A 27,449-nucleotide genomic window follows, 5' to 3' on the forward strand; every position below is an offset into this window, starting at 1 on the left:
TCAGCCGCATAGATTTAACTTGAAACAAATGGTGCCCATGGCCTCTACCTAAAAACAAGAGTGACTTTTCCAGGTACTTAGCATAGACTTAACAGGAAGAAGTATACATTAGCTTGTTTTTGGCTCAAATCAAAATGTTTGTGGATTACTGAGCATATGGCCAGATGAAGAAGGATTGTATTATATCAGACAAAGTGCTTGAGAGTTTGTAAACAGACAATTTATGGACAGTTTTGTTATTATTTTGGTACTGTAGCTGTTGTTAGCTGTCACTCACCAATAGCTTCAAGCAAAGTATATATTACTGACTCTTTCTGTACTTTGGAACCACAAAGATGCAGGAAGAAAAGTGAGTTCAAAACATCTATTTGTGAGTACTTGAAAGGAAAAATATACTTTTTGGGTGAAGTATTACCATCATCATGTGATTTAAAAAAGTGAAGAGTTAAGAAATCTGAAAAGTATCGGTCAATAGTAATTTTTACATTTACATTAAAAAAATCAAATATTTTTGGTTGCCAATTGTATCATATTATATATATTTATTATAATGATGTCTGTCAAATGTGCACTGAGTGGAACAGTTTAGGGAGGACACATAAATTTGTCAGTGCTCTCTGGTGGACATTGTATGAAACTAAGAAAGAGAAAGAGAAACTAAACCTAAAACACAATAAGACTTTTCGTACTGTAGGAACTAACATTTGAAGGAGCAATGCACAAAGTTTTCCCTGTTATAGAGCATTGGAGCTGCAGGGAACAACCTGCTCTGGGTCTTCATTGAAGTAAAACCCTCTGTAATAGTAGTAGTACTCTCTGAGATCTGAATTCTTCACATACACTTAAAATAATGGATTATTTTGCTGTGGAGTGAATCTTTCCATTGGGGTTTGATTCCGCTGCTTATGCCATTGCAGTTCCACTGGATTGGTTCCATTTGCCTATTGTAAATCAGTCTTAACTCCAGGACTGTATCTAATTATAAACATGTTTAACTGATCAGAATATGTAATGATACATCTTGCTTCATTTATGCATATTTCACACAGCACCTAAAAGCTGTTGCTGTTTCCATCAATTCTTTATTCTTATTTCATTTTTTACAATTCTTATTCACTTATTTTAATTTAATGAACTTGCAGAACAAAAAAGCCTGACCCCCCCCAAAAATACAATATTCTCAGCAAATAAAAAAGAAAAAGACAGAGAAATAAACAAATATAACCAGTAATAGATTAAAACTGAGTAAAAGTACATTAATAAACAAGCAAAGAAATGTATAACATAAAAGATATACAGCCGTATAGTATAAGCAGTTCAAGTAAATGTATGGCACTTTGAGATTGACATTCTCACTCGTGTGACCTGTGGATTTTCCCAAATTTTTGGGGAGGAAGAAAATATATATCAAGCAACAGGATTAACAGAAGCTACAATGTGCTTTTTAATCAACACATTGTGAAAACCAGCAGCACGGTGGTTCAGTGGTCAGCACTGTCGCCTCACAGCAAGTTCCGGGTTTGAGTCCCGGCTCGGGCACAGGATCTTTCTGTGTGGAGTCTCCATGTTCTCCCTGTTCCTGTGTGGGTTCTCTCTGGTACTCCAGCTTCCTCCCACAGTCCAAAGACATCAAGAGGGGACGAGGCTGATTGATACTCTAAATTGACCGTAGGTGTGACTGTGAGTGTGAATGGTTGTCTGTCTCTATGTGATGGCCCTGCGATGGACTGGTGACCCACCCAGGGTGTAACCAGCCTCTCGCCCGAAAGCCGCTGGGTTAGGCTCCAGCCACCCCCCCACCCCCGCGGCCCTTAATAGGATAAGCAATTAAAATAGATATGGATCAATGGATTGGGAAGACCTGTGGATTTCCACAACTTATTAGAGGAGGAAATGTATCAGGCAACAGGAGAGAATGAAAGTAAAATGTGCTTTTTAATTAAAACACTAAGAAAATCTGTAGATTTTCCTGAATTATTAGAGGAGGAAATGTATCAGGCAACAGGACAGATTGAAAGTAAAATGTGCTTTTTAATCAATACACTGAAAAAAAACTATATTAAATGAGAGCCACACAATAATTAAATATGACAATTCTGAGCCAAAATGTTAATTTTCAAAGTTGTTTATTTTCAAGTTTTCCTTCATGTATGTTTAATTTGCAATATGCATATTTGTGCATGCAACTGCTCATTTAGTTCTGAAAGATGTTTTGCTTCTTTTATGATTTTCTCATTATACTACAAGACATTACAATTATCTGAGTCTGTACTTTTGATAGGACCCTACAGACACACGTGACTTCACCAAATAATCCTCATTCATGTTGAGTATCTGAAGGAGTCAGTGCACCCTCATGTGATCATTAACAGAAATTGCAGGAGCGGCTCGTCCATGCAGCGTTGGGCAAAGTCTATGTGTGTGTGGGTGTGAACAGGATGACATATTAAGTGAGTCAAAAACTCAACCTTCAAAACCTGAGCAGGCAAGAACAGGCAAAGTTCAACGAGCAAACACACAGAACAGATGGCTACAGACAAGCAAAGCAACAGTCTGAGGGAGGGATTCCTGGTGAAAAGGGTATGTTGCTGTAAAATGTAGATTTGCTGGGTGTAAGGGAGGGAAACTCATCCATTTTCTTTACGGAACAAAGTTTTTGGGCAACTGTGAAAACTAAAATACATACCAACTAACTATGTAATATCCCAGAGGTTGTTCTCTCTTCTCTGCAGATGTAATTAATGTGATCTTTTTCATCATCTCTTCACAGGGTCATCTTGTACACAACTGGAAGGCACGCTGGTTCATTTTGATGCCAGATAAACTGCTCTATTACAAGTACGAAGGAGGCAAACGAGACTCATGCCAGAGAGGGAAGATTATGCTGAAGGATTGTGTGATAACTTGTCCTTTTCTTGAGTATGAAAATCGGCCGGTAAGTGCTATCAGACTAGATATAAGAAACAAATGTAAGCTTCATCAATCTATTTTTCTTTTTATACAATGTATGTAATATATTTTTAGTTTCTTGCTAATTTACCTTTTAACTATGCTTTTGCAATAAATAAATATTGAGTTTGCTGGGAAAAAGTGTCAGTATATTGAACAAAAATGTGAAAGCTTATTTAAAAAAATCAAAACTAAATAATGTTGAGATAGCATGTCATTGAATATTTTTGCGGGTCACATCTTGCACCTTTGCTGTTCAAACATACACCCCCTCCTACTTTAAGCCCCATCAACAACACTGTATATGTCTTGAGGGTCCCTAAAAGTAATGAACCTGTTGAGGTAAATTTTCTCCCCTTTATGGCACTTGTGTCTGAGAGGAAAAATATTCATAGCTGACTGACTAAATTAACGCACTCATGCCTGAATTTGGAGTTACAAACAATATAGCCATATGACTTAATTGCAGAAATAACTTTCCACCGCACAACATTTTTCAGTCAGTATTTCCTTTTCTGCATGTCTTCATATGTTGACAGCTCAGTACCGATGTTCTCATTTGAATAGTAAATTCAATGCCTCTGGTTGCTCGTTCTAGCTCGCTGTGACACACAATCTGTCAAAAATCAATCATAACAGTCACCATCTACTTACTGGTTATTTCCAGTTGGTGTTCAAGCTTCAGACCAAGAATTCGGTGGATCATTTTTTGGAGGCTTGTTCCCGGGAGGAGCGTGATGAGTGGGCAGCAGACATCACCAGTGCTGTCGATAAACTGCACTCAGCTGATGGTGGGGTGGTGAGAAGCCAGCAACAAAAACAAGAGCTTGCTGGATCCCAGTCACACAATATCAATCTGAGGTAAAGAAATGCAACATTCCCTGCTTATGTTTCTGTGTGATAAATGATAGGGAAGATGTGGAGGTCTGCATCTGTCAGGATTTTGATGGTTTGCATCCGTCTGGATTAAGCAACTTCTTAGACATTCTCCTATGATGTCCTTGTTGAGAAATCCTTGAACGATTTGAAATTCTGTGACACATTTATTACCTATCAGAATTAAAGAGATATCTTCAATTTTCCCCTGACACCTATTAGGTTGAAGTTCTAAGGAAAATGTAACTTAAAATGTAGTGTAAAATTTAACTTTGGATAGCATGGTGGTGCAGTGGTGAGCACTGTCACCTCACAGCAAGAAGATTTCGAGTTGGAGTCCTTGCTCAGGCATGGGATCTTTCTGCGTGGAGATCCATTTTCTTGCACTTATCCCGTTAAGGGTCACAGGGGGCTGAAACCTATCCCAGCAGACTTTGGGCGAGAGGCTGGGTTCACCCTGGACAGTCGCTGTCCATCGCTGAGCCAACACATATAGACAGACAACCATTCACACTCACGGCCATGCCTACGATCAATTTAGAATATTCAGTTAGCCTCGTCCTCATTTACATGTCTTTGGACTGTGGGAGGAAGCCAGAGTACCAGAGAGAACCCACGCAGGCACAGAGAGAACATGCAGACTCCACACAGAAAGACCCTGATTTGAACTGATTCTGGATCTGTCTTTATTGAGTGAGAATTTCTTCAGTAAACACTGTGGTATCATGCCTTGATGGTTTACAATTTTATTTATATCTCCTCTTGATCATCTCTGGTTATCTTTTTTCCCCTCTCTTAAAGCAAAGTGTTGGACTCCATGTATGATGTTCACAGTGGAATCAAAATGAGCAACCATGTCGAGCAGGGTCGCATGTACAGCAACTGTTTCTCAGGTCCGCCTTCAAACAGCAGATTGTTCTTTCTTGAAGAGATTTTTTCTTGTCATGAAGACATCAGCCTATATTGTCTATAAATATTCTGAGTAAGACTTTATCTTGACTTTTGTATTCACTGCATCTTTACATGTTCTGGGGTTACAAAATGAAAGAGTAAACTATTGTTACTGTAATGAACTCACCTTATTATTTTTAGATTGTGATCATATGTTATTTATAATGAAAACAGCTGAGGTCATTAATATATGTTACTAACTGCCATTTTACACATGACTGTTTCATGCCAACTCTCAGGTCTGTTTAACAGAACTGTATGAGATTTAAAAAGGCAACGAAGATTAAAAAAAAAAAAATATATATATATATATTCAATTGATGCAAAAATGATAGAATTAATGTTAATAAAAGGTCATGTTAGCTGCCATTTTACATGGTCAGTTCGTCTCCCAGCAGACAACTTGAAAGTTAGATAAATCACCCCTTTCACATACATTATTTATTTTCATATTTAATTCTAATGACTACCATAAAAATATAGTTTTCTGTCATTTCTGAAATAGGCTGGTCATGTATGTCTCTGCAGGCTCAGCAGTGGTGGACTGGCTGGTCTTCATGCAGCTGGCTCTGACCCGTGTGGAGGCCGTGACGTTGGCCTCAGCCCTGCTGGAGGAAGGTTTCCTGCGGACTGTTGGCCTGAGGAGTGTGGAGGCCCTCCGCACTGCTGGCCTCAGCGAGCAGTTCATGGATGACTCCACTGCCCTGTACAGCTTTGTAAGTACCAACTAGAGTTTGAGTTTATTACGTATGTTGTGGAGACATAAATCTCTCCAGAAGTCACATTGTGGGGGCAGGGTTGCCTCGCTGTTGGGGTCACATAGTGGTACGAATTAGACATTGGTAAAGGTTATGATTCAGCAAGTTTTGGTCATGGTGACATCCCCAAAATTGGATGTGTATTGACCCCAGACAATTTACTGTTTCAAGATGCCAAAAATATAAATGTAAGTGTATTCTTATCTCAGACAGATGAATGAAACTTTTAGTGTTAATGCATTATGAGTGCTTGTTGGCTGACAGCATTTTATTTTTATCAGTCTGACAACTTAAAGAAAAGAGGCAGCGTGAAGGCAGAGACGTCTCTTTCTGCAGTTGAACTCAGTGGACAAGTCATCAAGAGAGGCTATCTTTTGAAACAGGTAAAAACACTTTAAACTGCCAGCCTAGTCAGGATGCTGAAAATATGACATTCAGTTGTCGCATTTTAATTTGTCCACATCATTTTTGAATTTCAACTTAGCTCTTCTTCAAACACAGGGACACCGGAGGAAAAACTGGAAGGTGCGGCTGTTTGTGCTGCGTTCAGAGCCTTCTTTCCTTCACTACTTTGATCCCACAAAGGTGAGAATACTGACTTTGCTGTGTAGGTAGAATGATTAAAAAAAAAAAAACATTTAAAGAAAGTAAATCATTTACTTCATAAAACATAAAATAAGAAAACTGAAAATATTCCACGTACATATGACTGAATAACCTAAATTATGACAATAATTCCAAACATAGCAGTTGTTTTGTTTGTGCCTCAGTAAATTGTAATGACTCATAATATCTAGTAAATCCTTTAAACTCTGACACATCGTCTGATCCACTTCCTGCCTTATGTCAATTTCAAGGATGACATCAACCCTGTTGGCGGTTTCTCACTCCGAGGCTGTCTGGTGTCTTCTCTAAATGATAATGGAGTTCCCTCAGGTGAGTCACCTGTAAACTTCAACATTCCAATTCCAACCCTTATGCCATCTCAATCTCCTCATGCAGGCGTAAAAGGCAACATTCAAGGCAACCTGTTTAAAATCATCACCCAGTCCGACACACATTACTTCATCCAGGCACCAACCCACCAGGACAAGATGGACTGGATAGATGCAATCAGAGAACAGACATAAATGAAGGTTAACAATAAATTTCTAATTATATATATCCACTCATGATGAAGACTGTGTTTATACTTTCCTCAAATGAACTCCAGCAACATGCCATCAAATGAAAGCGTTTGACGTACGTACATGACTTTTCTGTCAATCTGATTCCAAAAACCTTTCTGGCTGCATCTGGCTGGAAATATTGGGTTGCAATGGTATGAATTCCCTCCGTTAAATTAAATTTAAACCTTTTCGGTAATATTTTCATTATTAATCCATTTAAACCTGATGCCACATATGGGCTGAGGCAACATCCTCATCACTGAAGGTGCTGTTAATGATTAAAAAAAAAAAATCCTGAGATATAGGTTATTAATAGGTCATTTTGACAAGATCTAAAAATCCAAGATGTTTTTCAGTTTTTATTTAATGTTTAAAAGCAGAGAAAAAAGGCAGCAGAGAAATAAAGTTTTTGTTGAAGATTCTATACATTTTTCACAACACTTTTCGGTTTAGGAAGTTACTGATAAAAGTCCGTATGTTTTAGTCCAAGGTTTTAGGTCTTAATGGGTTAAACATGTGATTCTTTATTTGATTTTGACTACCTTCTCCACCATGTGATTTTAAACATGAGGAGATACAAGTAGGGGCAAGTAAACCCTCAAGATGTGTTCATCACAATCATTAAATTTTAGTGCATATTGGGCAGCTCCCAGCGGCACTCCCAGCAGTCACAGCCCGGCACTCCCACTCTGCAAGCTGAGTCGAGCCTTTATCTGAATGATTCAGCACGAGCTGGTGTTTGTTTATCATGAATGCCTCAGTGTTGCTGTACACAGGGTTCAGTGATCATTTAAAGTAGCAGTTGCGTGAGTATAAAAGTGAGTATAAAAACACAAAAATAACAAGAAAGGTGATTTATTGCAGGGAAATAAAGTCAGTATGAGACATTCACATGAAAAGTGCAAGGTAAAGAGTTCACAAAGCAGTATACGTTCTCAAGGTTTGGGTTGATGATGAGTACAGCTATAGAAGTGTGGTGTTATTGAATCCTTCCAGCTTAAATCTGGAGGCAAACTTAATGGAATGAAACATAATTGTGTTACTGGCATGCACTAATGTAGGCTACTTAAATCATTTGAAATTATTACACCTGCTTCATTACTTAGCCGAACACGGGAGGACAATCTTTGTTTTGTGACTGACACATTCATTTTCATGCTTGTAAGTGCTTTCAAGGCTTTTTTTTTTTTTTAAAAAGACTGATGCTCCACTCCTGTTTTTGAAGTGATCCAATATGTTTGTACAAAAAACATTATGGAAGGAAAATATTGTACTTTAGATCACATTTGCTGAATTCAGCTCAAATCACATTCTACTGTGGTTTTAAGACATTGATGACTGTTACATTCAGTCAGTAACTTCAAGGTAATCAAGTGAAGGCACTTATCACGTGATTACGAGGCAAGTGTAACACCGTTTGGAACTAGACAGACTACATCCCCATCACAGATTAAATTATCCATTCAAGAAGTATCATATACTATTTTCATACACTGTCCCCAAATATGTCATCCATCTCTGAATAAGATGTTAGGCCACCTTGGTGAGCTGTAGATCTCCAAAGACTCGCAAAGCCGTGAGTGAGGCAAGCTGAGAGAGTCGGTGAGTAAAGCCGCATAACGGTTGTCCATCCACCAAGATACGAAACTGCTGGTGCTCACAAACGATCTCCATCTAAGAATTCGAGGAACATACAGTAGCTCAAAGTCAAAATTTCTGTGAATGTAACTAGGGGTGGAACAAAGTATTGACGCATTTAAAAAAGAAAAAGATATTTCCTCTTGCAGTACAGTAATGTGTCCCTGGGAAACGAGTGTGCGCTCCAGGTTTGGTAAAAAATTTGCTACGTTGTGTTTGACAAATCCTGCATGTAGACAATCAGACACCCCCACCCCACCCCAAAAAATAGACAACAGTCACCAAAACACGCAGAGGTAACTATTCTATTGTTGTGTTGTTAGGGTGCTTTATCCTTCCAAGCATCAATAAAAAAAATACTGTCCAAGACATTTAAAGCAAAAACAACTCAAATGATAACCAAAGGCCTTTCATTTGGAGCAGAAAACCTCGCCTGAATATAGTTTTGAAAGTCAGAATGCAGTGTGAATATAAATGCAGAATAAGCATCAGACATTTAAAACTAAGGAAACACAAAATGTAGTGTGAATGGATTTTTTTTGGGTCTTTTTTTTACATTGATGTTACTTGTTTTATTAACCTGATGGATGTTTCATTCAAATTGTTCAAGTCAGTACACTTGGATTACTGGAGACTGCATTGTTGAAGTTATCCATGTTAAAATGTAAAAATGCTGAAATGTGAAATATGTGATTAATCTTCTTATACACACATGTACATATTTTATAGCTTGTTTTGGTCTCGTGTTAACACTGGTGTGTGGTGTGGTGGTAACCACAATTAATACTTATCAGTTGTTTTTTTAATTAATATTTGGTATTTATTTTGAGCGTTTTATTTTTATTTATTAACGGGTGCAGTATTTTCCTAATTTTTTTTTTAATCAGAAACAACTTGTAAAGTACTCATTTCATACTTTGAACAATATTTATGTAATAGATTTATGAGCTTTTTATTTGTAAAAATTAATGAAAACATTTTAAAATCACATTTTTGCTTTGGCTATTTTTGTTTGTGCATCTATGCATATTCAATATTTTAGTTTCCTCTGCTGTATATTTTTCCCTTTGTTTGTACATTTCAATGTTTGTATTACATGTTTGAATTACACTTCTTGATGATGTATGTGTCACTATCCCTTTACAGCTGTCAGCACCCTAAATTTCCCTATTATGAGATGAATAAAGTTTTATCTTATCTTATGTCAGTTGTGTTGCATAAATATCCAAATTGCAAAGGTTGCAATATTTTGTGCAGAGAATGGACACTTCTAATTTTGTATCAGGCTGAGGAGAGCATAAAAATGTATGTCCCCTTTTTGCTTAGTTGTACTTCCAAAATAATTTTGATACTGGATAAAAAAATAAAATGCAACATGGATATTGCTTGGGCAATGGACATTCCCACGGTGTCTCTGTCTTTTTTCCTTTTAATCTGATTTTGGTTCACCACTCTAAAATCAGCACAACATCAGCGACTGATGCTTGTACGTCTTGCTCTTTTTTATACCTCAAGTCTAATTCCATAAAATCAGATATGTATATTTACCTTAAACGGCTCTCCGGCTGCAAAGGGAAAGAAGGAGAGGGTATTTTCAGCTGGACCCCACTTCCCAGCCAGTCGGGCGTTACGTTGGACAGCCTTATCCAGGAAGCTAACCTTTAACTGAAGACCCACATCCACTTCTGAGTCCTCCTCCTGGGGCTTACTGGACACTGTCACCTCGATGCTGTTCAAACACAAACCAGAGATCAGGAACAGAAGAAGCAGATACTGGGTCAGATACTGCCAATCAGAATAAGAAAATTCTGATATTGATATATTGACTGATGTTTTGTTTTTTCTGCAAATATCTCTTAAATGCGATCATAAAAACCTTATGACATATGACATTTCACAATAATCTTTATCATCCAATATGGCATAAGCGCTCTTTATGCTTCCCCACTTCCCAGATCCCAGGTCTGGAAGCCACAGACCTGAAGAGGCTCAAGCTGCCACCCTTAGCATCAGTCTTAGCGCAAACGAGGCAACAACAGTTGTCATTTTTTTGTTGTCTTACAGGTATTGACCAAACCCATGCACACACACATTAGGGGGAAGCTGAAAGTGAGTTGGAGTGATGTCACCATTATTCTGAGGGGACTGGAAAATTTAGTACTAGTAGAATTTACATTACGATTCTCAATGCTGTACTAACATTAACATCATGTTTCTTTTGTATTTGCTAGCACATAATTGCTCATATTATGCTAAAATTGATTGCTTGACTAACTTGTAAATGTTGTGATTACTGGTAGGAAGTTGTTTTTGTTCCTGTGCATTCCCTGTCCTGTTTTTCTCTGCGCTCATCTTTCTCCTTCCAGCCTGTTCATGTTCCCATCTCTGTCTGTCATTCTCTCCTTCCATTTTCTGTCTTTATCTCCCTCTCTCTCCTTCTGTATATCAGTCTTTTTCCATTATCTGGCTTTGTCTATACCCTGCCTTCCTGCAATCTTTCCCCCCAACCTGTCAAAGCAGATGGGTGTTTCCATTGAGCCTGGATCTGCTCAACGTTCCTGCCTGTTAAAAGGCAGGTTTTCGTCACCATTGTTGCAGGATGTGCTTGCTCATGCAGCAGCATTGTTGAGAGTAAATAAATTGAAGGAATGAGGTGCTAGACCTGCTCCTCTTGTAAAGTGTCATGAGATAGATTTTGTTGTGATTTGACACTATAAAAATAAAACTGACTTAACTTTCAGACAACATTTATACCAACACCGATAGGCCAATATTATCTGATAATACTGGCCATATCAGCCTCTGGTAGAATGTTCGTAGTCCCTTACTCAGTCAGTAAACATAGCTTAAACTAAATGAGTCACTATGACAACAGCAAATAAAGGGCATATGACTTCAGTTGAAAAATTGCCTTGTATGTTGCCTTTCTTTTGGAGAAGCCTAAACTAAATAGCTTTATATTTGCATCCACTTTTCACTCTTCTTTCACTCTTGATTGATGACTAAACCAATGTGATGTCATCCCAACAAATTCCAGAGCAACTTTCAAGATTTCATGGGATTTGCAGCTCTCCCACAGTCACAGACTAACCCTATAATTAGGAGAGGCACTGCCATTACAAAGATATTTTCCCATAACAGGCACTAGCTGGGTGGTTGGCATGTGTTCTAAAATAGAGCCAACTGCTAATTTAAAATGCAGTTATTATAGGCCAGAGCGTCTTAACTCTGCCACGTCACGTGCACAACATAAACAATGCATAATTTTGCCATTCAAACGACCAAATGGGTGTGCACTCACCTCTTCGGTTTTTTGTTAACGATGCCCATAACAACCAGCTTCATTGAAGGCCGCAGTCCGCCCTTTATCTCTCCGATGTACTCCTCCTGTGGAACAATGGAAGCCCATAATCAGATCTGTGGTGGAAGGACGAGGCCTAAATAAAACACTTTTTTTTATCATCGCCACACTCTTCAACATAGAACCTGCTGCTGGAGGCTTCTCTGCAGTGCTATATGGCACCGATGACAACAATAGTAGTATTGATCCGGATTTTAAATAATCACTGACTCAGCTGTACGTTTTCCTCTTCTATCTTCTGAGGAGTATTTGGGATAAATTCATTCAACACGCATGCCGTGTTGAATAAACAAAAAGCAGCTACATACATTTCCTTTCTTGTTCGTGTCTTCCATTCCACTCAGGGCGTGATACCGCGTGGAGGTTTCGAATGCAGATGCCAACCGGGGACTGATGACTCTGCCTCCAGCTGGCAAATCCCGCCCGCCTGCGCTACGCGTTGTCATGGTGACAGGCTCCAAATGGTGGCGGAAGAGAGGGTTGGTCCATCACAGGTTAAACGATTTAATGAAAAATTGGTAGGTTGTGTTATCAAGCCCCTCTTTCCCCCCAAAACTTGTCGTCTTCCAGTTCTGCCTTCACACAAACTCTCATGTAGCCCAGGCCTACAAGTGCGTCTACGGCGCTATTTTCAGTTTCCTAGTATTCCGTCACAAGTGCTCGCTCGTCCGATTTAGTAAAGAATAATCCAGTACCACGCATATTTTGTAAGAGATACACGACACGTACGAAAGAAGAGACCTGAGGAAATGTGTTTTTCTCATCGGACTGATGTCTATATGTCTAAAATGGTCAATGTCTGCCAATACGGACGTTCTGAATATTATTGTTATGAATTCGAACACTCCAACAGGTATTTAAAGTAATGTTTATTGTTTTAGGTGAAAAATACATGAATGATGATTTGCAAGAAATTTATCAAATCAATTGACAATTTTTAAATTCCCATCCATTTTTTAGAATTTTATTTTTGTTCCACCGTTGAGAGCACATTCATTAAATGATGAGTTATCAGGAATGATAAATGTGACAAGGAGGAAAGTGTTTTAAATCAGATCACATCTGTTTTAATTAAATCAACTTAAAATTTATCAAATCACTTGATAATTTATCACTATTTTTTCCATTCATTTTCATCATTGCCATTCAGTTTTTCTATAGTGCATTTTTTTTTATCACCTCAGTGTTTTCCATATAGTTTTTTCTTGCTTCCACCCTTCATAGGTTGTGAAAGTCTGTTTAACCTTGGAAACAATTTTTGATTCAACATGTGTGACAATTACAAAACTAAATCTACCTCCATGTGATGATGAGGACTATGAAAGCTCCATTCCTGCTCTTTGAGTATAACCAGTTCCTCAAGTTTTTTGTTTGTTGGTATGTATGTATTTAAAGGATGTTATCAAAATTAACTGTGTTCCTGTGTGGTTGGTGAATCTCAATCAATACAGACAATGTATGGACAAAGCAAGTATTGTTTACTGACAGTTCACAATACAGCCTACAAGCAATAAACAGACAATGTGAGAGACAAACAATGTATTTAGTGTGCCTGGTAGTGCAAACAGCGATGATGAGCATCACATATGGATGATAAATTCGGAAGTATTTGCACTTCAAATTATTTGTACATGTGAGCCAGATACCAGATTTTCAGTGTCATGTAAATCAGTTTAAAGGCAATAACTCAGCATATTTATTGCAGTCCTTGTACTAAAGTGTATACAAACATTTTCAAACGTAGGCCTATTGAAAATAAGTATCGTCAAATCAAGTCAGCGTTTTGCTCATGGGCGTTCATTTTACAGCGTTACTGTTTGAGATCCTGGATTTTCGGCAGTACATGAAGGCAGCAGAAGGAAAAGTACCTCTGATCTTCAGACGTTATGGAATCAGCTGACGTTGTCACATGACTTTTACCAACACGCACCTAGCATAACAGGCAAAGAGCTTTGGAGGGCTAGGAATACAGGTAATCCACAGTTTTGGGGAAACCGCAAAGAGATATGCGTAAGTAACCTCAATTATTAGTCACGATATTGTATCTGCTTATTTGCTGCTAGAATACGTACCTACTTAATGTTGCAGAAGTTTGCGAAGTCACTGTTTCATTTATAACAAGTTAGCAACACTCAAGCTAATGTTAACACTCGAGCTAATGCTAACGAAGATTTAACAACTGGGCAGCTGTCAATGCTGTCTGAAACGACATGAACACGCTGGGACACAATGAGATGTGAAAACGTATTGAACGGTGCCAGAAATCACCCAACAGCTGTTTTATTGAAGATGAACGACAATGTAACAACACAGACAGTTAAATGTGTTGTAAATGTAAATAATCTGAGAAACGTCAAACGGAGGAGAAAAAAGCGTTTCTCGGCCTTTTTAAAAAAAATCTTATGATGGGGAAAGGTGAAATATATCATTTATATGTACATTGTTGAGCACTGCAACTATAAAAACTTGTACTGTATGTTCTGGTTTAGGTGGAGAAAGCACAAGTGTCCTCCTGGGCTTCATGGTCGTGAAGGTGCCTCCCCTGTTGTGACCACAGAGCTAGAGGGCGTTAGAGCAGTCATGCATCCCTTCGGCACAGAGGCAGAGACCTCCCTACAGGACTTGTTTGAGTATTTCCAGAGGTGCCTAAAGTATGGGGAGTGGGAGCTGGCAAGTGCTTGCGTGCCACAGCTGGTGAACTCAGCTGGATTTTCAGAGAGCCTTAAGGATATAATCAAAGCCAGTGTCTGCCATCCTTACAAGTTAAAGTGAGTTACACAGAATTTCAAATATAATGTTGAATATGTGGAGACTTTTCCCTGGTCACCAGTCCATCACAGGGCCAAAACATACAGACAGACAGCCATTCACTCTCACAGCCACACCTAAAGTCAGTTTAGAATATCCAATTAGTCTAGTCCCCTCTTGCATGTCTTTGGACTGTGGGAGGAAGCTGGAGTACCCAGAGAGAACCCACACAGGCACAGGGAGAACATGCAAACTCCACACAGAAAGACCCCTTCTTGCTTGAACCTGGGCTTGAACCCAGGTGCCTTCTTGCTGTGAGGCGACAGTGCTAACTACCATGTATTTTGTTATTTGGCTCAGCCATAAATCACATTAAAATGTTCTATTCATAATGTTACCACCTAGTCTAAGTTACTGTGGAAATGTGTGTTATTTGTGTAATGATGACTGTGTTTAACCTTGTAGATGGGAGTCTGTTGGCAGTCCACATAAACTGGCTTGGTTTTTGCTTCAGGTCTTGGAGAAATGGACAGAAGAGCAGGTAATAAGAATATAAAAGAACATGTGTGGATCTCCACTTTCTTTGTTTTGTTCTGGCCATAATTATGTGTCTATTTTACTTTAAGCTGACACAGAAGTATATATTTTTCTTAAAATGTTGAGATTTGTAATCTGAAAGCAACATATTTGTGAAAACACCTGTAAAACTTCTATTGTTTTGGCTTGTGAAACTGTTACAACATCTTGATGGTGTAATATATTGTGGTACTTCCTCTTGTAATTTGTTGTGGATGCATCGGTGCCAAATATAGGTATTTCGTACGGTAACTTGTAAAGTTATGACAAGTTACTGTACAACTTCCAAGTGTTAATGTATTGCCGCTTTCTAAATGTTTTCACGGTTATGGCCGGTGTCCTCTAGATTCAATAACAACAGTTGTCTATTATGCAAATGAAAGTAGTAGAAACAGTTTCTGTTGATACAGATGGCCCCATCTGAACAGTTCATACATAGCACTCCAGTGCTAACTTGCAAATTAAATTCTAGGGATTTTTTTTGGTGAAGTCCAAATTCTGTAGATGAGAAAAAAATCAGGGCTAAAGTCATGTAAGGTTACCGAGGCATAACTCTTTCACTTCTATGTGTTAACGCTTGGCTGCAGGTTTCTCCTAACATTAGATTGCAGCTGGAGTTTCTGCTACTCTTGGAGGATCTGGGGTCAGTGGGCATACCAGAGACTGCTCTCAAGGTCACTGTCATATTTACTTGTCCGTCATAAAATGTGCCATTGATTAGTTTATTCACAAGTGAAACACATCTGTGCATTTTGTTCAACAAATAAATATTTGAACTTGTCAAAGAATTGCATAGTCAAGAAGTCAAATATATAACTGAGATGAATTATGTTTCAGCAGGAGTTGCACCTGGCATTCCTGGTTCCACAGGCTGCAGAAGATGCAAGGACATCTAATGCCGCTGTGGAGTCTTGTCTCCAAACTTTGTTGGAGAAAAAGAGGCCCAGACTTGCCCAGTCATTGACACATTTCTTACAGGTAGAACCCGACACATTAGAGCATTAAAAAGCTCTAGAAAGTTTGTCTCTTTGCACATGATTTTATAAACTTATGGCAAAGAATTTCAGTAAGGTCCACAATGTTAAAGATTTATATGAGATACACTATTAATAACGCATTGTGATCAAACAATAATAAGACAAGTTATTTACGAATATCATATGTATCTCAAAAATGTTGTTCTTTTTGTTCATTTATAAAGCATGTTACTATTAAAATTGTGTTGCTATTGCTAGTTTTAATCATTAGATGTGTAGCTACAATCCAACGTACAGTGAAATTAGATTGCAAATATAGGTTTTGCTTATTTTTGGACACAATCATGCTCTATATTCTTCAGGAGCAGTCATGCACAGAAGACCACCCTCTACAGCACACGTTCATCCAACACCTGATGATGAAACTGGGAAAGCCAGAGAGAAGCCCTGAGAGGATAGATGAGTGGGTGGAGGAAATATATGCTGTGTTGGCTGTGATACCTCCAAGCTCTTGTAGAAGCAGCGGGCAGTTCGAGGCACTGTGCGAAGCTCTGTGGGCAGCCAAGGATGGGCCCCTGAAAGAGGAGAGGGTCTTGAGCTTGTTGCTTCGACCACGATGTAATGCTCTGATCTCTGCATACTGTTCCACTGCTCTGAGGCTTCAGAGGGATCATTTGTTGAGGAGTGCACCTGACACACAAGGTGATCATGAGTTACATCCACTAAGGAGGTTCTGTTTGTCGGTAGGATAATGCAAAAAAAAAAAACTACCAAACTTGGTGAAGAAGTTGGGCATGATTAACTCTTAAAACCTTGTTTGTTTGGGTTTTTTTGGCAGAACCATCATTGTATTTTAAAAATTAGCATTTTTTTCCTTTGGATCTGGCAGTAGTGCATGCTAGTGTGCCCTTCTAGGTTGTGATCTGTAGCTCTGTGATAACATGAAACGTTGAGTCTTGAATTTAAAAAAGACATGTTGAGAATGACAATTTCCTGTATTTGAAGTAATCCACACATGTCAGTCAGAATATTGGACCAGACTGCTTTATGTTACTTCGTTCCCCTATTAATTGTTTTTATGCACATGGCCTTTTGATTGACAGAGCTCATACAGATTCTTTCCTTACAGTATTAGAGAATTTTATCAGTTATTTATCACATCTGCTTCTGTGACTGGAAAAGCTGTCTGTCAACAACACTCAATGTAACTCTACAGTCTGTATAGACTTTCTTTGGTTCTTTTATGCAAGCTGATGCAGCTCTAATGCATTAGTTTATTGCAGTCAACAGTTAAGGCAGCTGGATGCTGAAATGTTTTTTTGTTTGTTTTATTTCTACCAATAATGGTAGCAAAGATGTTATGTTGATATTACCAGTAGGAATGTGTAAAAAAAACAAACATTACAGTATCCCAGAAAAAACAACAACAAAATATCATGCATCTCTAAATACCAGTGATGACTGGTTAGCATTTGGGCATATGTAAGGTGATGGCATCAATCCCTCTTCCAACCTTGTACATTTTTTGCTAAACACACATCTGATGTGTAAAGCAAAAGTAACCAAAAAAAAGAAGGGGAAGACAATGTAGGTAGACCAAAATACTTCAGTATTCATTCTCATATCACCTTGTAACCCTGTTTACTTTTCCTTTCAATAATTGTCAGTCTTCTTGTCTTGTTCCTACTGCTCTCGTTCACTTTCCAAGTGCACCTGCCTGAAGCAGAGAAGCTGACTCTCAGTCTGTGTTGCCACGAGGATCGTCCGTCCATTTGGAAGACCATTTATTTTGAGTGCCTTAGTAGTGGAAAACACTTCCTTGAGCAAGTCTTGGTAAGTGGATGCCTAAAAGAATATGCACAGTTGTCTTTGAAGAGTTTTGTGAGTTTTTCATAATTTGTACAGGTCAATCAGGCAAAGAAGGTTGGCAAATGCAATTAATGAACTTCTTTCCTCCTCTAGATGACTGCTCTTGACCTGATTAAACATGATGACTTTTCACGGTTGAAAGACTTACTTAAGTCGGAGTTCCAGCCTTTGTCTCGTCTGTTGCTGCTGCTGGGATGGACCCATTGTCGCAGTCTAACCTCAGCTCAAACGCTGCTCAGCATCCTTCATCATGAGCAGGTCATTCACCTTTCCCCATGGTCTATAACAATTTAGCTAAGTAGTTGGAAAAACTAATCAGAGGTCAGGACAATGATTAATATTTTCATTATTGTGCTTAGGTCATTCGTTGATTACTATTTATTTATTTCAGGCACCAGCCAGTGACTTTGTTCTGCAGGAATTTGCCAATCTTTTGTCCTCTCAGCTTGGAATACTTGAATGGTGTAAAATAAACAATCCGTAAGTTTTTGTTTTTTTCCCTTAGTGTGAGTTCATTGATATCCAGGGGAAATTTGATATAATTTCAGGGTTTTCATTATTAGCATATATCTTTTGTCTCTGTTGGTTCAGGAGTATTTCTATGGAGGCATTGCTGGCAAAGCTTCACACTCTTGACAGTCACTCAGCCCTTTACATTCTGCATTCATTGACTCCTTTGGCTCAATTTGAAGAGCGCAGGATTCTGGATCTGCTACAGCAACTGCCTAACTCCTCAGGATCAAGTCAGTGTAACATTCTCTCTCCTGCTAGTTATCTATGAGATTCAGTGATATACATTGACGTTATGAACTGCTTAAAGGGGAAGGCATTTTTCAGTGTCACCTATTACCTGTTACATTTTTCTCTTTTCTTTGTGCAGGGGACACTGAAGCCATATGTCTGCTAAGTCCTGAGGTGCAGGGAAACCTAATTTTGTTTCAGGGTTTCTGTGCCATGAAGTATGCCATCTACGCTCTCTGCATAAATGCACATGAATATTCAAGTTGCAGTGATTGTGAATCCATCCAGCAGCTGCATCAAGCCTCTGGAGCAGGAATGGACCAAAACCCAACCTCAACGTCCTCCAATGGTTTGTTTCAAATTATGATGTAAAACAAACCTCTAAGTCATTTTTGAACTGAAACATTACACTTTTATGTAACATTGTAAAATTGTCTCGGTATACAAAGATTGATGTCACAGTGTAAGTTATACCTTAGTTATTTATTCACATCAAACACAAGTTTTAGATCAGCCTCCATCACTACACTGAGTGAAAGCTTAATTTTTGTAATTTGTCCACCCCTCACCTTCCTACCAAGCCTTTTTCTTTTTGATGACCTCCTTAAATTAAGGTGACTGCTTCTCAATCCTGAAAAATCAGCTTAAATTGTTGTTGATGGCTCACTGGACAGGAAAGAGACCTAGCCTGTTTCTTGAAGCACAGAGCGGTTTATGACATCATTATTTGCAAGAATTTGAAGAATATTATGTTTGCTTGTCACATCTAGTTCAGAATCAATTTTAGGACCTTATTTCTCTTTTTTTGTTGTTTTCCAGATAACCATTTACAGTTTCAACACTACTTGTCAGAATGCCAGCTCTACCTGGAGGCTGTGCCTGCCATGTTCCGCTTGGAGCTTCTGGAGAACATCTTCTCCCTTCTCTTCCTCTCCAGCACTGACTTTGCTCTGCAAACCCCCAGAGACACAAGCCTAAATGTAAACACCATTAATCCCGTCTGTTTATCAGATGCAAGAAAGACAAATATATCAAGAACATCAAAGCCAAAGATGGATGAGAATGAGAATGAGGATGGCCGGACAGATGCCCATAAGCAACGTGCAGGTTCACCAACAGCAGCCCACCCTCGTCACCTGGACCTTGGACACCTCATCCAGGGATGCAGGGGGTTTCTGGTTGATGCAAGAGGAATGGAGGGGTTTCTGAAGTTGTTGAAAGAAGGATTGGAGGGCATGTGTGTGATGGGCCAGCAGGAGGGACAGGAGGCTGGAAGAGCTCTGCCAAGAGACGCGGAGGTGGCAGAGAGCCTCAGCTGCTCAGTGACAGCCGAGACATTCGGGACTCGCCTGCAGAGGTTATCCAAGCGTACTGCAGAGGCTCAGTGGAGGCTGCAGATCATCACCAGCAATCATGGCAGTGGAAGTGGTGAGATTCAGCAGCTAAAAATAATCAAGGGAGGGAAATCAATGGCTATTGAAGTTTACTCACGTTATTATAGTACTAACCTCATTTATGAAATACTATTGGTGTCTGTGATGACATGTTTGGCTTCATTTGTTTGGCCTGTATTTTTAAAAGTAGATGGGAAATTCACTTGCAGGTTCAGAAAGTCCACTTCAGATACCAGCAATGAGGCCCGATGCTACTTTGGGCCACAGCAAGAATTCGAGTTTGAAGAAGAGGAAGAAACTAGGGAGACACATAACAGAGAAACAAACTTCCATAGAGAAACCAAATACAGAAGTTTGCACAAATGCATCAGGTGAGGCATTAATAGCAGTTGGACCATTGCATACTTATTTTATTTAGTTATCTGGTGTGTGAGGCGGCATGGTGGTGCAGTGGTTAGCACTGTCGCCTCACAGAAAGAAGGTTCCGGGATCTTTCTGTGTGGAGTTTGCAGGTTCTCCCTGGGCCTGCGTGGGTTCTCTCCGGGTACTCTGGCTTCCTCCCACAGTCCAAAGACATGGAAATGGGGACTAGGCTAATTGGATACTTTAAATTGACTGTAGGTGTGACTGTGAGTGTGAATGGTTGTCTGTCTATATGTGTTGGCCCTGTGATGGACTGGCTACCTGTCCAGGGTGAACCCTGCCTCTTGCCCCAAAAAAACGCTGGGATAGGCTCCAGCCCCCCCCCGTGACCCTTAACATGGAATTTGGTGTGTTTAGTTATATCAAGAACAATTTACCTTCCAGTCTTTCCAACAGCAGATACCAAAATTACATTGTATGAAATTTTATGAGGTATATTTGTTAATGCTTTTAATACAGATGTAGGTCCAGATAAATTATTTTCCACATGAGTGTTAGATAAGGGTTTTATGGGAATAAACTCGGACTAATTTCCTACTTCACAGTGTTGGTTCATTTCTGTGTAAATTTGATCAGATGCACATGTTTTTATATGTCGGTTGATTTAATTTGTAAATAATTCATTTGAAGATATATTATGTTTTTTTGTGGACTAAACAGATTTTTTGTTGTTTGTAGATGGTAGAGGAGGGGCAGCAGGAGGTTTTGTGGAACTGGAGGTTTGTCAGTGCGGAGGTTCCCACAGCTGGCTGATACCCGCCATGTTGTCTCCTCCAGAGTCTCTGCTCATGTCCTGCATCCGTCGAGGAAACTTTATGGAGGCACATCAGGTCTTAAAGACTGCTCATACCTGTTGTAATCAACCAAAGAGTTCAACCCCCCATATTGATTATACTAGAACCAGCACCGCAGTTGCTTCTTGTGATTTACTGCCAGTATCATTAGTAATACTACGAGGAAATCTTTATTTAACACCATACTTTGCTTAGATATTAGTATTTTAGTATTTTATGCATTCTGCTTTACTGTTATAAAGTTATGCATCACAAATAAAATTCATTTATTTTATTTGGCATTATAGGTACATACAGTGTGCCCTGAGTTAAAAACGTACACATTAGATCTATGATTATTTTACATATTTATAATTTAGGTTTTTTTGTAAAAGTATTATGACAATGACATACTAAAATGTTTAAGTGCATTACAATGACATCTGCTTCACCAGCATTTGGAATAGATTTGTTTGGAAATGATAAATGATGACTGCTCTGCCTGCAGGTTTCTCTTGTGTTTGATCTGGAGGCATCTGCCTGTTGCAGTGAACTAGTGTTCATGGAGCGCTACACAGAAGTGCTGGTGGAGCTGGCGAAGGTGGAGCAAAAGATGGAGAGCCAGTCCATGTCTTCATCGTCATCCTCTTCAGAGGGCCTGGGGTCTGCTGCTGGATCTGGGAGGAGTCGCCTGGGAAGCAGTGGGCGTTCAACGCTACAGGCTATTGGAAGTGCTGCTGCTGCAGGTCTGTCTGACTTTCCCTATACCTTCCTCTTTGATTGATTTGCTGGTTTTAGTTTAAGAAGATATACTGTAAGTGTAATACACCAGCTGATAAACAGTCCTCTGTGATTGCCTGGTCACCTCCTCAGCCCTGACTCATTCTTAATTTGGTTCTGAGTTATATCAGAAAATTTGACCCTATATGATTGCAAATGCAATTTACTAACTTTATTGGATTGATATACAATTATGTCCAAATTTCTTCAGAGAATAATGCATACATTTAAACTACTTATTACTATCTGAGCTACACATCAGGCCCATGAATACAAGGTGTAAGGATTGTTTATTTTTCTTTTACCATTCCTGTTACCTTATTTCTTATTCAATGTCTGTAATGAGATGTGGGACTGCATTTGAAGATTTTATTAGATAATGATTTTTTAAATTTTCTTGTAGAACATGGTGTATTGGTATATTCATGTGGATTTTTCAATGTATTTTCAAATGTCAAACAGTTTACTTTAAAGCACATAACTTCAGCAGCTGACTCTAGTTGTTGTTCCCCTGCAGGTGTGGCTTTCTACTCGATCTCAGACATAGCAGACCGTCTGGTCAGCACCCCAGCTCAACCAATGCCCTCGCTGCAGGAAGGCTACTGGTTGAGCCGATGCTCTTCTGAGCCCTCCGACCTCCTTTACACACTGCTGGAGGAGCTCTGCCCAGCAGCTATGCCTGCCTTCGACCTAGCTTGCTGCCACTGTCTGCTATGGAAGACATCAAGGCAGCTGCTGGATACAGCCGAGCGCAGGCTCAGCAGCAGCCTGGAAGCTCGTGGTATGCATTTTGGGAGATTTGTTTACCCTGTTCCTTCATTTCTTGAGGTCACAGAATGGCATTATTCAGACCTGTTTTCATTTTGTTTTGCACTGTTGATAACTTCCATATTTCAACTTTGATCCCTGTCTGCTTCCCCAGGAGTAAGAGTCAACCTAAAGGTTCCTCATACTGAGAAGATCTGTGGATTTCCAATGGTTTTACAAATGATTAGCAAGATCTTGAATCATTCTGGCTCGAACAAGAGCTCTGTTAAAACAGGTGATATCAATTGGTTACATGCTTCATAATGTTAAATGTTTTTACTTAGGAATTCATCTATGTGGTCAGTTAAACAATGGAACTAGAAATAGAGGGTTTAAATTGCAGAAAATTTAGGTGGAGATTTCAATGTGACTCATGCACTCTTGTTTATAGAAGCCGTTGGGGAAGACCAAGTGTTCACCAGCCCATTTGGGTGCTGTATCCAGGAAGTTCTGCTCTGTTGCCATCCAACACTGAGTGAAGAGTGCATTGCTTCTCGGCTCAGTCTAGCCCAACGCCTGGAGAACACCCTGTATATTCTTAGTACTGCCACCGATGGAATAGGTCAGCACAGTAACCGTTTTCATGATTCTTACCAGATATTTGCAAATATAGCAGAAATAAGCTTATGATGAAGTTCTGTATGTGTGATGTCTTGTAACAGAAGGTGGTATGGGCAGCGCTCTCCTAGCACTCTTGGTGGAGCAGGCCGGTCTGAAGCAGTCAGAGTTGGACACTCACCCTGTGCATTCCAGCATGAAGCAGCTCCTTCATTCTCTGGATCAACTTTGCCCCTTTGAGCCAGATGGAGACCTTGCCAGACCAGATTTTGTGCGCAGTTTTCTTGATTATGTCAACACACTAGCGTCTGTACTGGTGTGCAGCCTTGGTTCAGACGGTAAAAACCAAAGACTACCACACAGTTGAATTATTTGTATTTTATCTTGTTGACTGGTTTCTGTCATTCTTCATAACCACACAACTGAATGTGATATCATAATCCTTTTTGATTTATTTAATGTTCTTTTCATAGCCATTTTAAGCCAAAATTGTAATGTAGTGAATCAAATGTGATTACTTGCCCAACCCTGGTTTGACAAGAAAATGCTTTTGTATCATTAAAAATTTGTAACCATCTCAATAATAATTATTAGTCATGGAGAACTCTGTCTTGCTGACACTCCCTTACCTGAATATTATGTCTTAGCCAGTCATAGTAACAGAACTCATGATGAAACAAGCTAAAAATTTATGACAAAACTTGTTGACTGTGCAAGTGTGCTTCTGTAACTTATTTTATTCTGCCACCATTTGCTGTTTTCAAATCCTGACTCTCCTTTCCTGTTGTTTCTATAAGACCAGAGCAATGAAGTGAAGCTCGGGAATCCATTACTGGTGTTGCTTCAAGCTCCCTCTCAGCTTCTTTCACATCTGCTGTTTGACAGACAAGTGTCTCCTGACAGGTACGTTCACTGATTAAACCCCTTTAGTGTGAACAAGTGTACCAGTCATCAGTCTGTAGTTAGCAGATCAGCATGTTAGCCCTCTTTTTTGTCTGACACAATGTAGACTGATACGCTGCAAAAATACCCTGCAGCAATCATTTCAGTTTAAATTAGTTTAATTGGTTTCTTTAAGAGGAACTCTTCTGTGTTTCAGTGCATTATATAGCCGGTAATAAAAGCATGTGTACTGAATGTGCTGTAAAAATTATCTTGACTAGAGCAATTCTATTTTACATGTATCGAGATACAGCACTATTTGAAAATGCTGATTTGGCTGCATGATTAGACCAATACTGGCTGACAAATCTGGTTAAGGTGATGATCAGCTTCTTACCTTAGTCATGAGTGACTGGCTGATCTTTGAGACATTTCAAGTAGGTTCATTATCACAAACACTAGTACTGGAAGTGCATTTGCTGTAATAGCCTCCCGTGTTACAGTTTTTCTTCGTTATTTTTTGTTGTGGTTGTTGTAGTCATCAACCGTGACTTAAATTACCATTTTGCTGCCATGAACTGGTGGATGTCTCATCAGAAAATTAAAAACTGTGATGTTTCAGTTTGTAAAATTTTTTACATCATTAGTAAAATTTGATTTTTTTAAATTTGGATTTGATTAGCTGCAGTAACACTTGAATCTGAATGTGACATGAGTTCTATTGTGTACTACACAAGTTGTCCTAGCCTAAATGCAAATGTTGGCTTTATCATTTTCAAAAAGGTTTTTATGCATTTTATATTATGAGAAGTTCTTAAATTCATATCAAACCTCTAAAATGAATACTTCACAGAGAAATTGTATCTGTCTATGCCTGCATTCTTGGATAACAAAGTACTGCAGGAGGGAAAAAAATCTTTGCAAACTTGAGACACCTATTTCTGTGTAATTGAAAGTCAAAATACACATTTTAGATTAAGTACCACTTAAAGAATTTAATATTTATTGATTTTGTGGTGTGTGTCCAGGGTGTTGTCACTGCTGCAGCAGGAGGGTCTGCGCCTAAGTGTCCAACAGGTGATCGTCCAGCGCTGCTGTGAGACTTTACCTGTGTGGGTCCCCTGTCCAAGTGTTAAACAAGACCCCAGTCAAGCCCAGAGAGATGATGCAGTGTTTGGAGTTGCCAATTTGTCTGCATTGTTCCAACAGCACGCTCATGAACACATGTCAACTCTGGGGATCACAGAGCCTTTGTCTGATGTGAGCTCTGAGTTCAAAGTCTCCGTGGAAGACAACTCCGCCGCGCCCACCAACCTCTCCGTATCTCTACTCTCTCATTCATCCTCCTCCTCTTCTTCCTCTTTTCTTCTCACACCATCTGCCCTGTCCTTTCTAAAATCGCGCTCCCCTCTGCTCGCTACATTAGCGTGCCTGAATGCCTGTAAAGGAGAAACTGCTCGAATACAATCCTCAGGATGGTCTGGATATTTCCGCAGTGGGCGTAAAGAGGCTGTTCTAGATGGAGAGCAGATTTCTCGTGAAGCTGATAACCTCCTGAAGGAGTTCCCTATTCTTCAGGCCTACCTGCACACCATGGCTGCACCAGTGCTGGGTACCACATTAAGTGAGGGCGAGGAAGGTTTTGCTGGACTAGGGGTGCTTGTCTCTGACAAACCCATCATGAGTCTGCTGTTGTGTGGGCCTCAGGGGGAGGTTGCCCAGGCTGTGGCTGTGGAGGCCTTCCAGCAAGCCCTCACCTTGAAAGACCTGGGCCAAGCCCTAAGGCTACTGGAGCTGTATGGGCAAGACTGGAACCAGGAGGGGGTGCTAAGAGACCACCTGCTTGCCTGTGCTGCTTTAGAAGGTGAGAGAGCGTTGCCTTAATAAATAAAAAAAAAAATCAACTAAGTCATTTTTTCAAGTTTTTTGGAAAATACAGAGTAGTGGAGAAAACAAACATCAAAAGGAGTTGATTTCAGAAAAAAAAAGCCTGAAAATGACTTGGTAATTATTTTTAGAAGGTAACAAAAGGCATATAGTATATGTTGTTGTTGTTGTTGATTTTTTTGGCATTTGTATGCTTCCAGTTAATACAGGTATGAGAACATTTATTTGCTGAATGTTTCCAAAACCTACCTTATATATTACATTTGTCTTATCATTTATTTATTTTATATTTTTTGTTTATTACATTTTGATGCCCTATTTGGCTATACCCTTGCTGCTTTAACACCTGGAATTTCCTTGATCTCAAGTTAAACACAACCCAGTTACATGTACATGTAAAAATTTAATCAGTTCGATACATAATTAGTACATTAATTAATAAAAAATCATTCATTAATTCAGATAGATTTGTAAATGTACTATTTATTTTGCCTTACCTTTTACAGCTGCTGTTTCAAATGTGACGTTTGTTGTTTATCTGCTTTTCTGTTCAGGTGAAGATGACGATATTAGTCAGTTGTTCCGGATTCAGGATGCTAACCTGCGAGCCCGCGTGGCCCTGCAGTCCCTTGAGCGGTGGCCTCTGTCAGCCTGTCTAGAGCTGCTTGAGTTCTGCCTTGATGACACAAGCACTGAGGCCTCCCTCACAGCAGACTTGGAACTCCAGAAGAAAGAACTGGATATCTATCGCTGGGTAATATTTTGATTTGATCTCAAATTTATTTTATTGTAATGAGAGAGAACACGATTTTGTGTGTGTGTGTGTGTGTGTGTGTGTGTGTGTGTGTGTGTGTGTGCGTGCGCCTGCACACGCACCTATGATTATTTTTATTTACCTTCATTCGATAAAAAAGTTTCATTGAGATTAAAAATATTTTTTTGAAGAGAATAATGGCATACATCAGAACAGTCATTCATTGTCATGACTCAAAACATTAACAGGTCTGGAAAATTTCAGCTATTTGCTAACTGATTCCAGGCACAGGGAGCAGCATACAGGTCCTACTTTAAGAACAGATAATTGGAGCAAATCCCTGGAGTAAAGACAATAACTCACTATACTTTTTTGGAGCATGTATATCTGTTGCAAAGAGGGAAGCAGACTGAGATAGCATTATGGATAAGAGTATTCCAATGGAGCAATGAGGATTCAGGGTTTAAGATAAATAAAAATCTCAGTGCTTGGTGGAAAGTATCTAGCATTAGTAAACATTGCAAAAAATGCATGCATGTGTAAAATATCACCATAATCCAGAAGAGACATACAGTAGC

The 27,449-nt window shown here is 39.3% G+C and overlaps 3 protein-coding genes across 5 annotated transcripts in view; 2 read left to right on the forward strand and 1 right to left on the reverse strand.

The window, feature by feature from the left end:
* The first annotated feature begins 2,474 nt into the window (after positions 1 to 2,474).
* Positions 2,475 to 9,543, forward strand: plek2 (pleckstrin 2). 2 transcript variants are annotated; one of them, XM_086181771.1, is made up of 9 exons: positions 2,475 to 2,580; positions 2,771 to 2,935; positions 3,617 to 3,810; positions 4,627 to 4,718; positions 5,305 to 5,492; positions 5,816 to 5,917; positions 6,036 to 6,119; positions 6,392 to 6,470; positions 6,537 to 9,543. In XM_086181771.1, exons 1-9 carry the CDS (start codon positions 2,527 to 2,529, stop codon positions 6,662 to 6,664), a joined length of 1,086 nt encoding a protein of 361 aa, XP_086037897.1. In that variant the 5' UTR covers positions 2,475 to 2,526; the 3' UTR covers positions 6,665 to 9,543. The 2 variants fall into 2 exon arrangements, with proteins under 2 accessions (XP_086037897.1, XP_086037896.1); XM_086181770.1 differs by having other exon boundaries at positions 6,392 to 9,543.
* Positions 7,873 to 12,218, reverse strand: LOC147246225 (galectin-related protein B). Its single transcript, XM_086181772.1, has 4 exons — positions 12,011 to 12,218; positions 11,643 to 11,728; positions 9,890 to 10,070; positions 7,873 to 8,377 (listed from the first exon to the last, which is right to left on the reverse strand). Exons 1-4 carry the CDS (start codon positions 12,146 to 12,148, stop codon positions 8,234 to 8,236), a joined length of 549 nt encoding a protein of 182 aa, XP_086037898.1. The 5' UTR covers positions 12,149 to 12,218; the 3' UTR covers positions 7,873 to 8,233.
* Positions 12,219 to 13,590: 1,372 nt separating this feature from the next.
* Positions 13,591 to 27,449, forward strand: part of zfyve26 (zinc finger, FYVE domain containing 26) — a 28,127-nt gene continuing 14,268 nt past the window's right edge. The window contains exons 1-22 of one of the 2 annotated variants that reach the window (XM_086181768.1): positions 13,591 to 13,712; positions 14,192 to 14,470; positions 14,916 to 14,991; positions 15,614 to 15,700; positions 15,867 to 16,004; positions 16,366 to 16,705; positions 17,712 to 17,836; positions 17,966 to 18,130; positions 18,264 to 18,352; positions 18,464 to 18,615; positions 18,753 to 18,962; positions 19,433 to 20,041; positions 20,217 to 20,378; positions 21,109 to 21,260; positions 21,712 to 21,949; positions 22,501 to 22,764; positions 22,906 to 23,025; positions 23,182 to 23,352; positions 23,453 to 23,686; positions 24,146 to 24,251; positions 25,259 to 26,094; positions 26,672 to 26,871. In XM_086181768.1, coding sequence (XP_086037894.1) covers positions 14,283 to 14,470; positions 14,916 to 14,991; positions 15,614 to 15,700; positions 15,867 to 16,004; positions 16,366 to 16,705; positions 17,712 to 17,836; positions 17,966 to 18,130; positions 18,264 to 18,352; positions 18,464 to 18,615; positions 18,753 to 18,962; positions 19,433 to 20,041; positions 20,217 to 20,378; positions 21,109 to 21,260; positions 21,712 to 21,949; positions 22,501 to 22,764; positions 22,906 to 23,025; positions 23,182 to 23,352; positions 23,453 to 23,686; positions 24,146 to 24,251; positions 25,259 to 26,094; positions 26,672 to 26,871 — 4,662 coding nt within the window. In that variant the 5' untranslated portion in view covers positions 13,591 to 13,712; positions 14,192 to 14,282. Of the gene's footprint in view, positions 13,713 to 14,191; positions 14,471 to 14,915; positions 14,992 to 15,613; positions 15,701 to 15,863; positions 16,005 to 16,365; positions 16,706 to 17,711; positions 17,837 to 17,965; positions 18,131 to 18,263; positions 18,353 to 18,463; positions 18,616 to 18,752; positions 18,963 to 19,432; positions 20,042 to 20,216; positions 20,379 to 21,108; positions 21,261 to 21,711; positions 21,950 to 22,500; positions 22,765 to 22,905; positions 23,026 to 23,181; positions 23,353 to 23,452; positions 23,687 to 24,145; positions 24,252 to 25,258; positions 26,095 to 26,671; positions 26,872 to 27,449 lie in introns of both variants that reach the window. The other variant, XM_086181769.1, reaches the window with a different exon arrangement.

This window comes from Aulostomus chinensis, chromosome 17 (genome assembly GCF_037954235.1).
Source record: "Aulostomus chinensis isolate RoL2024-O1b breed Wild chromosome 17, RoL_Achi_v1.0, whole genome shotgun sequence".
NCBI classification, from domain to species: Eukaryota; Metazoa; Chordata; class Actinopteri; order Syngnathiformes; family Aulostomidae; genus Aulostomus; species Aulostomus chinensis.